Source organism: Eriocheir sinensis, unplaced genomic scaffold (genome assembly GCF_024679095.1).
Source record: "Eriocheir sinensis breed Jianghai 21 unplaced genomic scaffold, ASM2467909v1 Scaffold121, whole genome shotgun sequence".
Taxonomy (NCBI): Eukaryota; Metazoa; Arthropoda; class Malacostraca; order Decapoda; family Varunidae; genus Eriocheir; species Eriocheir sinensis.
Window position 1 is genome coordinate 602,501 of NW_026110530.1, and position 12,500 is coordinate 615,000.

At 39.9% G+C, this 12,500-nt stretch overlaps 1 protein-coding gene across 1 annotated transcript in view; it reads left to right on the plus strand.

Moving 5' to 3' along the window:
• Positions 1-9,127: 9,127 nt before the first annotated feature.
• The window catches only part of LOC126989553 (E3 ubiquitin-protein ligase SMURF1-like), a 65,091-nt gene continuing 61,718 nt past the window's right edge, over positions 9,128-12,500 (plus strand). Inside the window, exon 1 of the mRNA XM_050848127.1 lies at positions 9,128-9,143. Coding sequence (XP_050704084.1) covers positions 9,128-9,143 — 16 coding nt within the window. The remainder of the gene's footprint in view (positions 9,144-12,500) is intronic.

Genomic DNA, 12,500 nt, shown 5'->3' on the forward strand with positions numbered 1-12,500 from the left:
CCCAGGACGGCTTCATTATTTTAGACTTAACGCAAAATTTTCCTCTGCCACATCAAGTCAGGAAGGAGGGGGGGAGGGAGAGGAGGAGGGAGGGAGAAGAGGATGAGGGAAGAAAAAGGAGGGGAGGGGGGAGGGAAGGAAATGGAGGAGTGAGGAGAAGGGAAGGAACGGGAGGAGAGTGGGGAGGAGAGAAAGGAAGAGGGGAAGGAGAGCGGGGAGGAGAAAAGGAAAGGGAGGAAAGTGGGGAGGAGAGAAGGAAAGGTAGGAGAGATGGGAAAAGAGCGGGGAGGAGAGTGGGGAGGAGAGGAGGGAAGGGGGGGGTAGAGTGGGGAAGAGAGAAGGAAAGGGAGGAGAGTAAGGAGGAGAGAAGGAAAGGGAGGAGAGAAGGGAGGAGAGCGGGGAGAAGAGAAGGAAAGGGAGGCGAGTGGGAAGGAGGTGGTGGCGGAAGAGGAGAAAGTGGAAGAGTAAGAGAAAAAGGAGGAAGGAGGAGGAAGAACATAGGAACTTTAGTAGACTGCAAGGATGGTGAAAAGGAATAGGAGGAACAGGAGGAGAAAGAGAAGCAGTAGGAGAAGGAGGAGAAGGAAAAGCAACATTGGGAGGCGGTGGTTGAGTGGTCAGCGGTGTTCTGGAGGACCCGGCTTCGAGTCCCGTTGAGTCCCAGGCTGACAATTTTCAATCATCGGAAAATAAAATAATAAAGAAATAAAGAATAAAGAAAGAAGGGAATAAGTGGTTTCATATCTCTCTCTCTCTGAAAAAACATTAATCTCACGGAATTTACTTAATCCGAGATAATCGAATAAAAGTCGTTGCCCCTCTCTCTCTCTCTCTCTCTCTCTCTCTCTCTCTCTCTCTCATGTGAAAGGAAAGGAAAGGAAAGGAAGGGAGGAAAGAGGGAGCAAACAGGGAGGAGGGAGGAAAAAATGAAGGATGGGGGAGAAAAGGAAAAGGGGAAGGAAAGGAAGGAAAGGAAGGAGGGAGGGAGAGGAAGGAAGGGGAATAAACCAGAGATGAAGAATGGGAAGGCAGAAGGACAGGAGGAAGGGAAGAAGGAAGGAAAGGAAGGAGGGAGGGAAAGAATGAGGGAAAGAGAAGAAGGGAGGAAAGGAAGGAAGGGAAGGAGGGAGGGAAAAAGGGAGGGAGGGAAGGAGGGAAGGAAAGAGTAAAGGAAATATCTCAGCAGCTGGACTCCTCCCATGAAAGTCAAGTGAGAGAGAGAGAGAGAGAGAGAGAGAGAGAGAGAGAGAGAGAGAGAGAGAGAGAGAGAGAGAGAGAGAGAGAGAGAGAGTACTGTATTGTAACGTACTGCACAGGCGTTATAATGAAGAGTGAAGGAAGAAAAAGAGGTTGATGAAGAGGAGGAGGAGGAGGAGGAGGTGGAGGAGGAGGAGAAGGAAGAGGAGGAGGAGGAGGAGGAGGGAAAGGAAAATAGAACAATGGAGGAGAAAATGAAGATACCAAGAAGTGGAGAGAGAGAGAGAGAGAGAGAGAGAGAGAGAGAGAGAGAGAGAGAGAGAGAGAGAGAGAGAGAGAGAGAGAGAGAGAGAGAGAGAGAGAGAGAGAGAGAGAGAGAGAGAGAGAGAGAGAGAGAGAGAGAGAGAACAAATAAAAAAGAAAAAGGAAGAGAAAACACCAACGGGGCAATAAACCTCCTCTTCCTCCTCCTCCTCTTCTTCCTCCTCCTCCTCCTCTTCCTTTTCCTCAAGACAATATATCATTCTAACGAGCAGGGTAAAGCAACATACTTCACGCTATAGACATAATGCAATTCTCCTTCTTAAGCGATGAAACTGATCACGCGAAGCACACCTTCCTCTCACGCGCATATCAGAGAGAGTTACGAAGGAGAGTGAAGAGAATGGACAGGTGAGAAAGTGACAGGTATGGTAGATATGGTATAGGTATCGGTGTGTGTGGTAAGGTATAGTGCATGGTGTGTAGTGTATGGTATGTTGTGTGTTGAAATGGATATAGGATTGTATGATATAGAGTTGAATTAGTCGTATAAAGCCTCTCAGTGTCTTATGAATATGCGAGATCGAAAATGGAAGACAAATTGAGGTGTTGGCATCATAAGTGTTGAAATATTGAAGTGTTGAAGAATTGAAAGGTTGGAAAGCAGATGAAAAGTGAAGAAAAAGAAGGTTGAAAATGGAAGACAAATTGAAAGGTTGAGATCAGAAGAGTTGAAATACTGAAGTGTTGAAGAATTGAAAGGTTGGAAAGCAGATGAAAAGTGAAGAAAAAAAGGTTGAAAATGGAAGGCAAATTGAAAGTTGAGATCAGAAGTGTTGAAATATTGAAGTGTTGAAGAATTGAAGGTTGGAAAGCAGATGAAAAGTGAAGAAAAAGAAGGTTGAAAATGGAAGACAAATTAAAGGTTCAAGTCAGAAGTGTTGAAATACTGAAGTGTTGAAGAATTGAAGGTTGGAAAGCAGATGAAAAGTGAAGAAAACGAAGGCGTGAGGTTAAATTAGAAGACAAGTAGAGTGGCGGAAATTAAATGAAGGTTGAAAAGCAGATGAAAAGTGAAGAAAACGAAGGCGTGAGGTTAAATTAGAAGACAAGTAGAGTGGCGGAAATTAAATGTAGGTTGGAAAGCAGATGAAAAGTGAAGAAAACGAAGGCGTGAGGTTAAATTAGAAGACAAGTTGAGTGGCGGAAATTAAATGTAGGTTGAAAAGCAGATGAAAAGTGAAGAAAACGAAGGCGTGAGGTTAAATTAGAAGACAAGTAGAGTGGCGGAAATTGGATGTAATCAAAACTGTTGTAAATCAGAGGAGAAATGAAGAAAATGAACGCGTGGAGTTGAAATTAGAGAGTAGCGTTGAAAGGTGAAAATCTGAAAAATATAAAGTGTTGCAGTGTTGAAATGCTCGAGTATTGGAAGCCTGGAATCAGAAGACGAGGGAAGAGGAAGAACGAACGTACTTAAGAACATTATTACTTAGATGTGTTTAGGAACGAAGGTCTTAATTGTTTTTCATTTATATACAAAGGGTAGAAGACTGACGATAGAAGATACAAGGTTGAAGTTATGATGGAGAAGAGATGTAAATTTGTATGTGTGAGAGAGAGATAGATAGATAGATAGAGAGAGAGAGAGAGAGAGAGAGAGAGAGAGAGAGAGAGAGAGAGAGAGAGAGAGAGAGAGAGAGAGAGAGAGAGAGAGAGAGAGAGAGAGAGAGAGAGAGAGAGAGAGAGAATAAAGAGAAAATAAAGAAAAAAGAGAAATAGAAGAGGAGAGAGAGAGAGAGAGAGAGAGAGAGAGAGAGAGAGAGAGAGAGAGAGAGAGAGAGAGAGAGAGAGAGAGAGAATAAGAGATAAAAGAAGAGAGAGAGAGAGAATAAGAGAGAAGAAGAAGAAAAAGAGAAGAGAAGAGAAGAAGAGAAATAAAAGAGGAGAAAGAGAAAAGAAGAGAGAGAGAGAGAGAGAGAGAGAGAGAGAGAGAGAGAGAGAGAGAGAGAGAGAGAGAGAGAGAGAGAGAGAGAGAGAGAGAGAGAGAGAGAGAGACAGACATTTACAGAACTATCAATATTTATAAATCAGAAACGATTCTATTAATATTTATGTGATACAAGAACCGGCAAGCGACCGTGTGATGCGGCACCCACCCACCCACACACACACACACACACACACACACACACACACACACACACACACACACACACACAGGAGGTAAAAATATAAATAAATAAATAGATACATACATAAATAAACACATAAAAAATAAACAGTTAGATAGATAGATTGATAGATAGATATAAAGATAGATAGATAGACAGATAGACAGACAGAAAAACAGAAAGACATACACAGATAGATAGGCAGGTAGAGGGACATATAGATTAATTGATATGTTGCCATAGACTGATAGATAAGGATAGATAAACAGACATACAGACATACATACATACATATAGACAGACAGACAGAAAGACAGACAGGGACACAGAAAGACAGACAAAAGACAGACTTACAGAGAGACAGGTAGAAAGAGATATAGGTAGACAACAACAAAGAGACAGACAGACAAACAGACAGACGGACAGATCAGCCCTTTAAAAATTCCCAGGTGTTCTCGGTGATGGTAATGACAGATGTGTTTGGAGGGACAGGTGTGCAGGTAGAGTCACTAATTAGGGCTTATTTACCTGCATGATTCGATACCTAACGCTCTCTATTTTTTTCTTCTTTTTTTTTCTTTTTTTGGTGACTAATCGGTGATGTTAGTGTACTGAAAATCTCTCTATTTCTTTTTTCGTTTAATTTTTTTCTTACTTTCTCTTCTCCTTCTCTCTCTTTCTCTTCTTTCTCTCTCTTCCTTCATGAATTCCTTATAAACATTTTTAGTGATATTGGTGACGAGGACAAGTCTTATCCAATGTCATTATTTTAATCTAGATAACTCATTTCTTTGTGTTAGAAGTGTTTTTGTACAATTTGGCAGTTCATTGATTATTCCGTGACATGCATGAGAAACGATTGTGGTAAAAGTACTCAGATGCTAATTTCTTTGTGGTAGGAGAGAATTAAATATCAGTGCTTTGTGTATTTTTCTATGATGTGGAAAATGTAAGCGGTTTAATCTATTCCTGTTAATAACTATATACTTAAAAACTTAATTATTCATACACTCTTTTAAATCATGCTAATTTCTTTGTGGTAGGAGAGCATTAAGTATCAGTGCTTTGTGTATTTTTCTATGATGTGGAAAATGTAAGCGGTTTAATCTATTCCTGTTAATAACTATATACTTAAAAACTCAATTATTCATACACTCTTTAAAATCAAGTGCCCTCAACCTTTAGTGTATCTTAATATATTCAAGCACATATAATATTTTTTTTTACTTAAATATGTTTAGGAATGAAAGTCTTAATTGTTTTTCATAAATTTTACAAAGAATAAAGGATTGACGACAGAAGATAGAGGGTTAAAAAAAAAAAGCACACAATATTTTTTTTACAATGAGGAAAGTCTGCGATAAAAAAAGGTGATGAAAGAAATATGAACGAGAAATATGAACGAGAAATATGAACGAAAAATATGAGCGAGAAATAAAAATGAGAAATACGAACGAGAAATAAAAACGAGAAATATGAACGAGAAATAAAAACGAGAAATATGAACGAGAAATAAAAACGAGAAATATGAACGAGAAATATGAATGAAAAATCTGTCACACACACTTCCGTTCGCTGAGAAGAAAGAAATGTGGAAAAAAAAAATGACGAGTAAGACGGAACGGTTTTTACTTTTTCTTTTCTTTTTTTCTTTCTTTTTTGTTTCCTTTCAAGATAAGAGTTTTCCATTTGGCGCCGAAATCGCATTAGGACGAACTTTCTCTCTCACTAAATTTAAGAAGAAGAAGCAGCAGAGATCTTTTGTATGTTAGATTTGTAATGACTGGAGTAGGATCTCTCTCTCTCTCTCTCTCTCTCTCCTCATTCCGGATTTTAATTATCTTTTTCACTTTTTCTTCTTCCACTTCATCGCGTTCCCTCCTTCCTCTCCGCTTCCGTCTTTTAATTACATTTTCTTTTTACATATTTAATCATTTTATTCTAATTTTACCTCATTATAATTTTTGCCTCACTTTATTCCTCTTTACCGCATTTCTATTTGACGTTATTCTTTTTCTTCCTCTTCCCTTTGCACTCTAGATATTTTGTTTTCATTTCTTTCTTTACTTCGTTTCCTCCTCCTCCTCCTCCTCCTCCTCCTCTTCCAACTCCTCCTCCTCTTATTTCTTCCGATCCTCTTTCTTTCTCTTCTATAATCACCAAGGAATTTCAGTATTTTTTCCTTTAGATTTGAGACAACCTCTCCTTTTCTCTTTAACTTCTTCATATTATATTTTCTTACTTTCCTGCTTCTTCCTTTTTCTTTAATTTCGTCGTGTCATTTTTCTTTCTCTTCTGTAACCACCAAGGAATTTCAATATTTTTATTTATTTATTTAGATTAGAATACTATGTATCAACCTCTCCTTTTCTTCTAACTTCTTTTTTATATTAACTTTCCTCCTTCTTCCTTTTTCTCTCCTTTTCTCTTTAACTTCTTCATATTATATTTTCTTACTTTCCTTCTTCTTCCTTTTTCTCTCCTTTTCTCTTTAACTTCTTCATATTATATATTCTTACTTTCCTTCTTCTTCCTTTTTCTCTCCTTTTCTCTTTAACTTCTTCATATTATATTTTCTTACTTTCCATCTTCTTCAATTTTCTTTAATTTAGTTCCGACATTTTTTTTCTATTCTGTATTCAACAAGGAATGTTATCATTTATTTTAGCTTAAGAATAAAGGAATATAAAAACTCGCTTTTTCTTTCCTTTTCTAACGTCTTTGTTCTTTTCTTTTCCTTTCTTCTCTCCTCATATTCTGATTTCATGCTTTCCATTTTCTTTTTCCTTTCTCTTCTTTCCCTTCTTTTCTTCCTCCTCTTTCCTTCATGCTCTGTTTCTCTTCCATTCCTTCATTCCTTCTCTTCTTCAATTTCATCTTATTCTTTTCCTTCTCTTCTAATCACACACAAATTCACACACTTTTCAGTTTTAGAATACAGGTTTTAGAACATCCGTTCACGTCACACGGCTCACAACACTCACCCCGCGCCGAGTACCGCCCCGAACAGAGCCCAGAGACCGCTACGAAGAGTCCAAATTCCACAAACCAGCAAAAATAAAAGAAATAAAAAGAACAAAGTAGGTAATATACACAAAATCAGAGAAGCTTAACATTTACAAGCCAACAAAAATCTATGTACCCCTAATTATCTTTTTTTTTAACTCTTATTTGCCAAGGACTTTTCTCAGACATACAAAAAAAAAGAAAGGAAAAAAGGTAAGTTTGTACGACCCTGGTTACTTTGATGCCTTAGGAAGATCAAAGAAAGAGGAATGTTCACTAATATTTGCTGAGTGGAGGAGGAGGAGGAGGAGGAGGAGGAAAGAAGGGAGTAGAAGGAGGGAGTAGGGAAGAAGGGAAGAATTAGAAAAGGAAAATGACCAAGAAGAGGAGGAGGAAGAGGAGGAAATGAAGGAGGAAAGAGGGAAGGAGAGAAGAATAAGAGGAGCAGGAGAAGAATAATGACCAGAAAGAGGAGGAGGAGGAAGAGGAGGAGAGAAAGGAGAGAAGCGATGGCAAGAAGAATGAAAGAGGAGGAGGAAGAGGAGCAGAAACATGAGGAAGATTAGAAAGAGGAGGAGGAGAAGGAGGAAGAGGATGAGAAGAAGAGAAGGAGGTTCAACACAAAAAAGTATAAAAAAAAGTTTAAAAAAAAGAGAAAAAAAGAGAGAAATGAAGACAAGAAGAATGAAAGAGGAGGAGAAGGAGAAGCAGAAACATGAGGAAGATTAGAAAGAGGAGAAGGAGGAGGAGGAGGAGGAGAAGAAGAGGGGAAGAGGGAAAGGAGGTGCAACACAATTATAAAAAAGTAAAAAAATAAAATAAAAAAAGATAAAAAAAGAGCATAAAAGCCCAATTCTTCCTCGCCAATTACTCTCTGGAAACGGAAACTCGATAAGGGCAGGTTTGTTTCCGTTTAATATTTGCTGAGTGCTCCTTCCTTCCTCTTTCTTCTCTTTACCATAAAAAACTGAAAATAAACACAAAAAATAAACACAGGAACCTAATCCTTACACATAATTACAAACTCAATATAGAAAGGCTTATGTTTTTTTTTTCTCTCTTTTGTTAACGTTACCTAAGTGGTCCCTTAAAAATAATAGAGGCATATCATTTTTTTCTCGTTTTTTGCTCTATTTCCAAAGTGGGCCCTTAAATATACACACACACACCAGAGAGAAAACGGGAATACAATATCTAAACAACCTATAATTACGCTTAACAACCCTCTTCCACCCTTTGAAGGCATGAAGGAAAACGGGAAAGAGGTACCGCACTCCATTTTCTATGTTATATTTTTTTTCACCGTGGACTATGATAATAACGCGTGTGTCGAGGGGCGGCGTTACCCTCGTTTTCTTTCACCCCAATTGAGCCGTTTTCTTCGTGAGTGACTAGGGGTCGTAAAGAAGACAGAAAACGGGGTGGGGAGCATCGGTAACCTCGTAAAATATGACATAGCGTGTTCTGGTGGCAATGTTGAGATGTGCTGGATAAGAGGAGGAGGAGGAGGAAGATGGATGACTAAGAAGAAGAGGAGGAGGAGAAATAGAAAATGAAGGATGAGGAGAGTGATGTGAAAGAAGGAGGGGATAGAAGATGGAAAATTAAAAAAGAAGAAAATGTGGAAGAGAGAAGTAGAAGGTAGGAGGAGGAGGAGGAAGATGAATAACTAAGAAGAAGGAGGAGGAGGAGGAGGAGGAGGAGGAGGAGGAGGAGGAGGAGAAACAAAAGATGAAGAATGAGAGGAGGGACGTAAGAGTAGGAGGTGGAGAAGGAAGATGAAAAAATTAAAAAGAAATTGAGAGATTGAGGAGATGAAGAAGGGAGGGGGTAGGAGAGGAATATAAGAAGAAGAGGAGGAGGTGATGAAGATGGAGATTAAGATATAGGAAAAGTAGGATAATTAGAAGAGAGAGAATGATGTAGGAGGAAGTGGAGAAGGAGATGAAGATGTAGGAGAAGAAGGAAGGAAATAAACAAGAGGGAAGAGAAAAAACAGAAGAAAAAGGAGTAGGAAAAAAAGGAACACGGACGAACAGGAGGAAAAGAAAAAGGAGAAAGAAGAGAAGGAGGAGAAGGAGGAGGCGGAGGAGGCAAAGGTAATGAAGATGAAAGAGAAGAAAGAAGGAGGTGAAAAAAAATTGGAGAAGAGAAGAAACAGAAGGAAAAGAAGAAGGAGGAGGAGGTGGAGGAACGAGGAAATATGAGAGCGAAAAAAAAGAAAGAGGAAAAGGAAGAATGAAGAACAAGAGTAAGAGGAGATGAAGATGAAAGAAGAGGAGGAGGAGCAGGATGAAGAGGAAAAGCGGACATCAGAAGAAAGAGGAGGAGGAGGAGAAGAAGAAGAAGAAGAGAAAAAAGATGATAGCCAAGTAAGGGAACAGGAGGGAAGACGAAGGGTTAGGAAAATGAAGGAGAAAAAGAAGGGTTGAATAATTATAATGGAATGAAGGAGAGGAGTGAAGGGGAGGAGGAAGGGGAGGTGAAGGATGAAGGGAGGGGAAGGTAAGTGTGGGTCTGGTGATGGGAAAGAATGAGGGGAAATGAGGGGAAGGTAAGGAGAATGAGGCGTGAGGGGAGAGATTAGTCTGTGTGTTAAGGTTAGTAAGTGAAGGGACGGAAGGAGGGAAGGAGGGAAGAAAGGAAGGAAGGAAGGAAGGAAGGAAGGAAGGAAGGAGGGAAGAAAGGAAGGAAGGATAGAAAGAGGGATGGAAGGAAGGAAAAAAGAAAGAAAGGAAGGAAAGAGAGGATGAAAGGAAGGAAAGAGAGGATGGAAGAAAGGAAGGAAGGAAGGAAAAAAGAAAGGAAGGAAGGAAGGAAAGAGAGGATGGAAGGAAGGAAAGAGAGGATGGAAGAAAGGAAGGGGAGTAGGGAAATAATGATGGAAGATATTAGAAAGTAGAGAGAGGAAATAGGAAGAGAAACACGTGAACTAGATAAAAGGATGAAGGTATTGATGTATAAGAAGAAATAAGAATGTTTGTGAGTGAAAGGAAGAAATTAGAAACCAGAGAGAAAATAGGAGAAAAACGTGAACTAAACACATAAAAGGATGAAGAGTATTGATGGAAATTTGGGACACCATACAGAAAAAGAACAGAATGACCCAAAACAAACACAAACATTAGGGTACTATAGAGATCTTAGCAATGAAGTGACTAGAACGAATGTCTTTTTTTTTACTTCATTATTGTGAGTTAGTATGGAGCGTTTATTATGTGAAATTTCGAAAAGCATGCACAGAAAAGAAACAGAATGACCCCAAAACAAAACACAAACATTAGGTACCGTACTATAGAGATCTTAGCAATAGAGTGACCAGAACGAATGACTTTTTGACTTCGTGTGTGGAGTGAGTTAGTAGTTAGTAATATACATGTAGAGAGAAGGAGCGTGTGAGTGTGAGTGAGTGACAGAGTGAGTGAGTGAGTGTCTGTTTCCTGCCAACTGTTTAGGCTTAAGCTTATCAATGGTTTTACATAAGTAGTTCCCGTTAGCATTGAAGTGTTTGATGTCTGTTTACGAGGTGACAGACTGCGTGTTATGTGAAGGTTATGTGTTTTACTGGACTGTTTGTGTGTGTATGTTGATTCTCTCTCTCTCTCTCTCTCTCTCTCTCTCTCTCTCTCTCTCTCTCTCTCTCTCTCTCTCTCTCTCTCTCTCTCTCTCTCTCTCATTTATCTATATTTCACCCTTATTGTGTATGTATATATGTCACTGGTATACTGAATTCCTTATATTGATAGATACAAATACTCGTCCACATTATCTATCTATCTATCTATCTATTTATTAACATCAGAACACAAGATTATAATGATGTGTGTGTGGATCTTTTTGTGTGTGTGATGATGCTTGTGCAGTATTATTAGTGATGACAGTAGTGGTGGTGGTGGTGGTGATGGCGTAGTATTAAGAATTAGGAGTGATGACATTGGTGGTGTGTGTGTGATTTTGATGATGATGCTGGTAGCTAATATTAGTGATGGTGTTGGTGATGGTGGTGTACTATTGGTGATAGGAAGCAGTGGGAATGATGTAGAGGTGATGATGCTGATGTTTATAGAAGGAAGTCATGGTGGTAGGGAATGATGGTAGTGGTGGTGGACGTAGGAGTTTTTGTGGCTGGTTGTCTCTCCCTCCCTCCCTCTCTCGCTCCCTCCCTGGCTTGGCTGTGAAGGACGTGGGCGAACAGGGAGGAAGGGCAGGAGTAAGCAGTACCGTTGGGATGATTAGGTCAGGTGTCAGTGAACTAATATAAAAAAAGGGCCAGGTAACTTTGGTAAAGATAGGTAGGTAGGTAGGTAAGGGTGGTGATGGTGGTTGTGGTCTTTCTTTTTTTTCTTCCTCCTTTTCTTCTTCTTCTTCTTCTTTGTAAGGTAACGAAGATGGTTTTGTGTTATTATTATTATTATTGTTATTATTATTATCATCATTGTTGTAAGAGGTTAGAGAGGAGAGGTGGGGTAAGAAGTGTGTGTGTGTGTGTGTGTGTGTGTGTGTGTGTGTGTGTGTGTGTGTGTGTGGACTTGATGATGTGCTTGCTGATGAAGTCTTGGGAGCAACAGGGCGTCAACACACACACACAGACACACACACACACGCACACACACACACACACACACACACACACACACACACACACACACACACACACACACACACACACACACACACACACACACACAGCAAACCATGCTGCTAGCTGAGGCGTGGCTAGTCTTCAGGCAGATGGTGATGGTGGTGGTGGTGGAGGTGGTGAGGAAGGGTAGGCAGGTGGTGATGGTGATGATGCTGGTAGTGGTGGTGGTGAGATGGTGGTGGTGGTGGTAGTGTGGTATTAAGTAGTAGTAGTAGTAGTAGTAGTAGTAGTAGTAGTAGTGAACTTTGTAGATATTAGCAAACTTGGTAAGGTAAGGTTAGGTAAAGTAAGGTAAGGTTAGGTTAGGTAAGGTAAGGTAAGGTTAGGTTAGGTTAGGTTAGGTTAGGTAAGGTAAGGTTAGGTTAGGTAAGGTAAGGTAAGGTAAGGTAAGGTTAGGTTAGGTAAGGTAAGGTAAGGTTAGGTTAGGTTAGGTTAGGTAAGATAAGGTAAGCCAAGGGTAAGGTAGTAGGTAACAGCAGACCAGGTAATGTTAGATAAGGTAAAGGAAGGTAGATAGACAGGTAGATAGATAGATTAAAAGATATATAGATAGATAGTATTAGTAGTAGTAATAATAGTAGCAGTAGCAGTAGCAGTAGTAGTAGTAGTAGTAGTAGCAGTAGTAGCAATGAAAAGGAAACAGAGAAATGGTGTAGGTACTAAACTTTGCCCTTTCATTAGATCGTGGAGGTGAAAAGAGAGGCGTTGGTGGTGGTGGTTGCCCAGATGACATTTGCACAGGTACACACACACACACACACACACACACACACACACACACACACACACACACACACACAGACACACAGCTGAGAAGAGGGGTAGTGAAGGAGGGGGTAGAGGGAGGGTAGGGAGAAGGTACCTAGGTGAGTGCCAGCCAGGTAAAAATGTGGGGTGGTGGGTATGGGGTGGGCGCCAGGTCCGGTGCGGTGTCGCGGAAGTACGGTGTATAGGGCAATCAAATTGAGTCCTGATATCCTTCTCCTTGTGGTTGTGGTTGTCCAGTTATGTGGTTGTTGTTTTTGGTGGTGACGGTGGTGGTGTTTGTTTTTTTTCTTCATTATTCGTTCTCATTTTCTTTTCTTTCCACCATTTTCTTGTTCTTGTTCTTCTTCCTCTTCTTTTTTTTCCATCTCTTCTTCCTTTTCTTCTATCTCTTCCTTCTTTTTTCCCCTTCTTTGTTTCTTTCTTTCTTCTTCTTCTTCTTCTTCTTCTTCTTC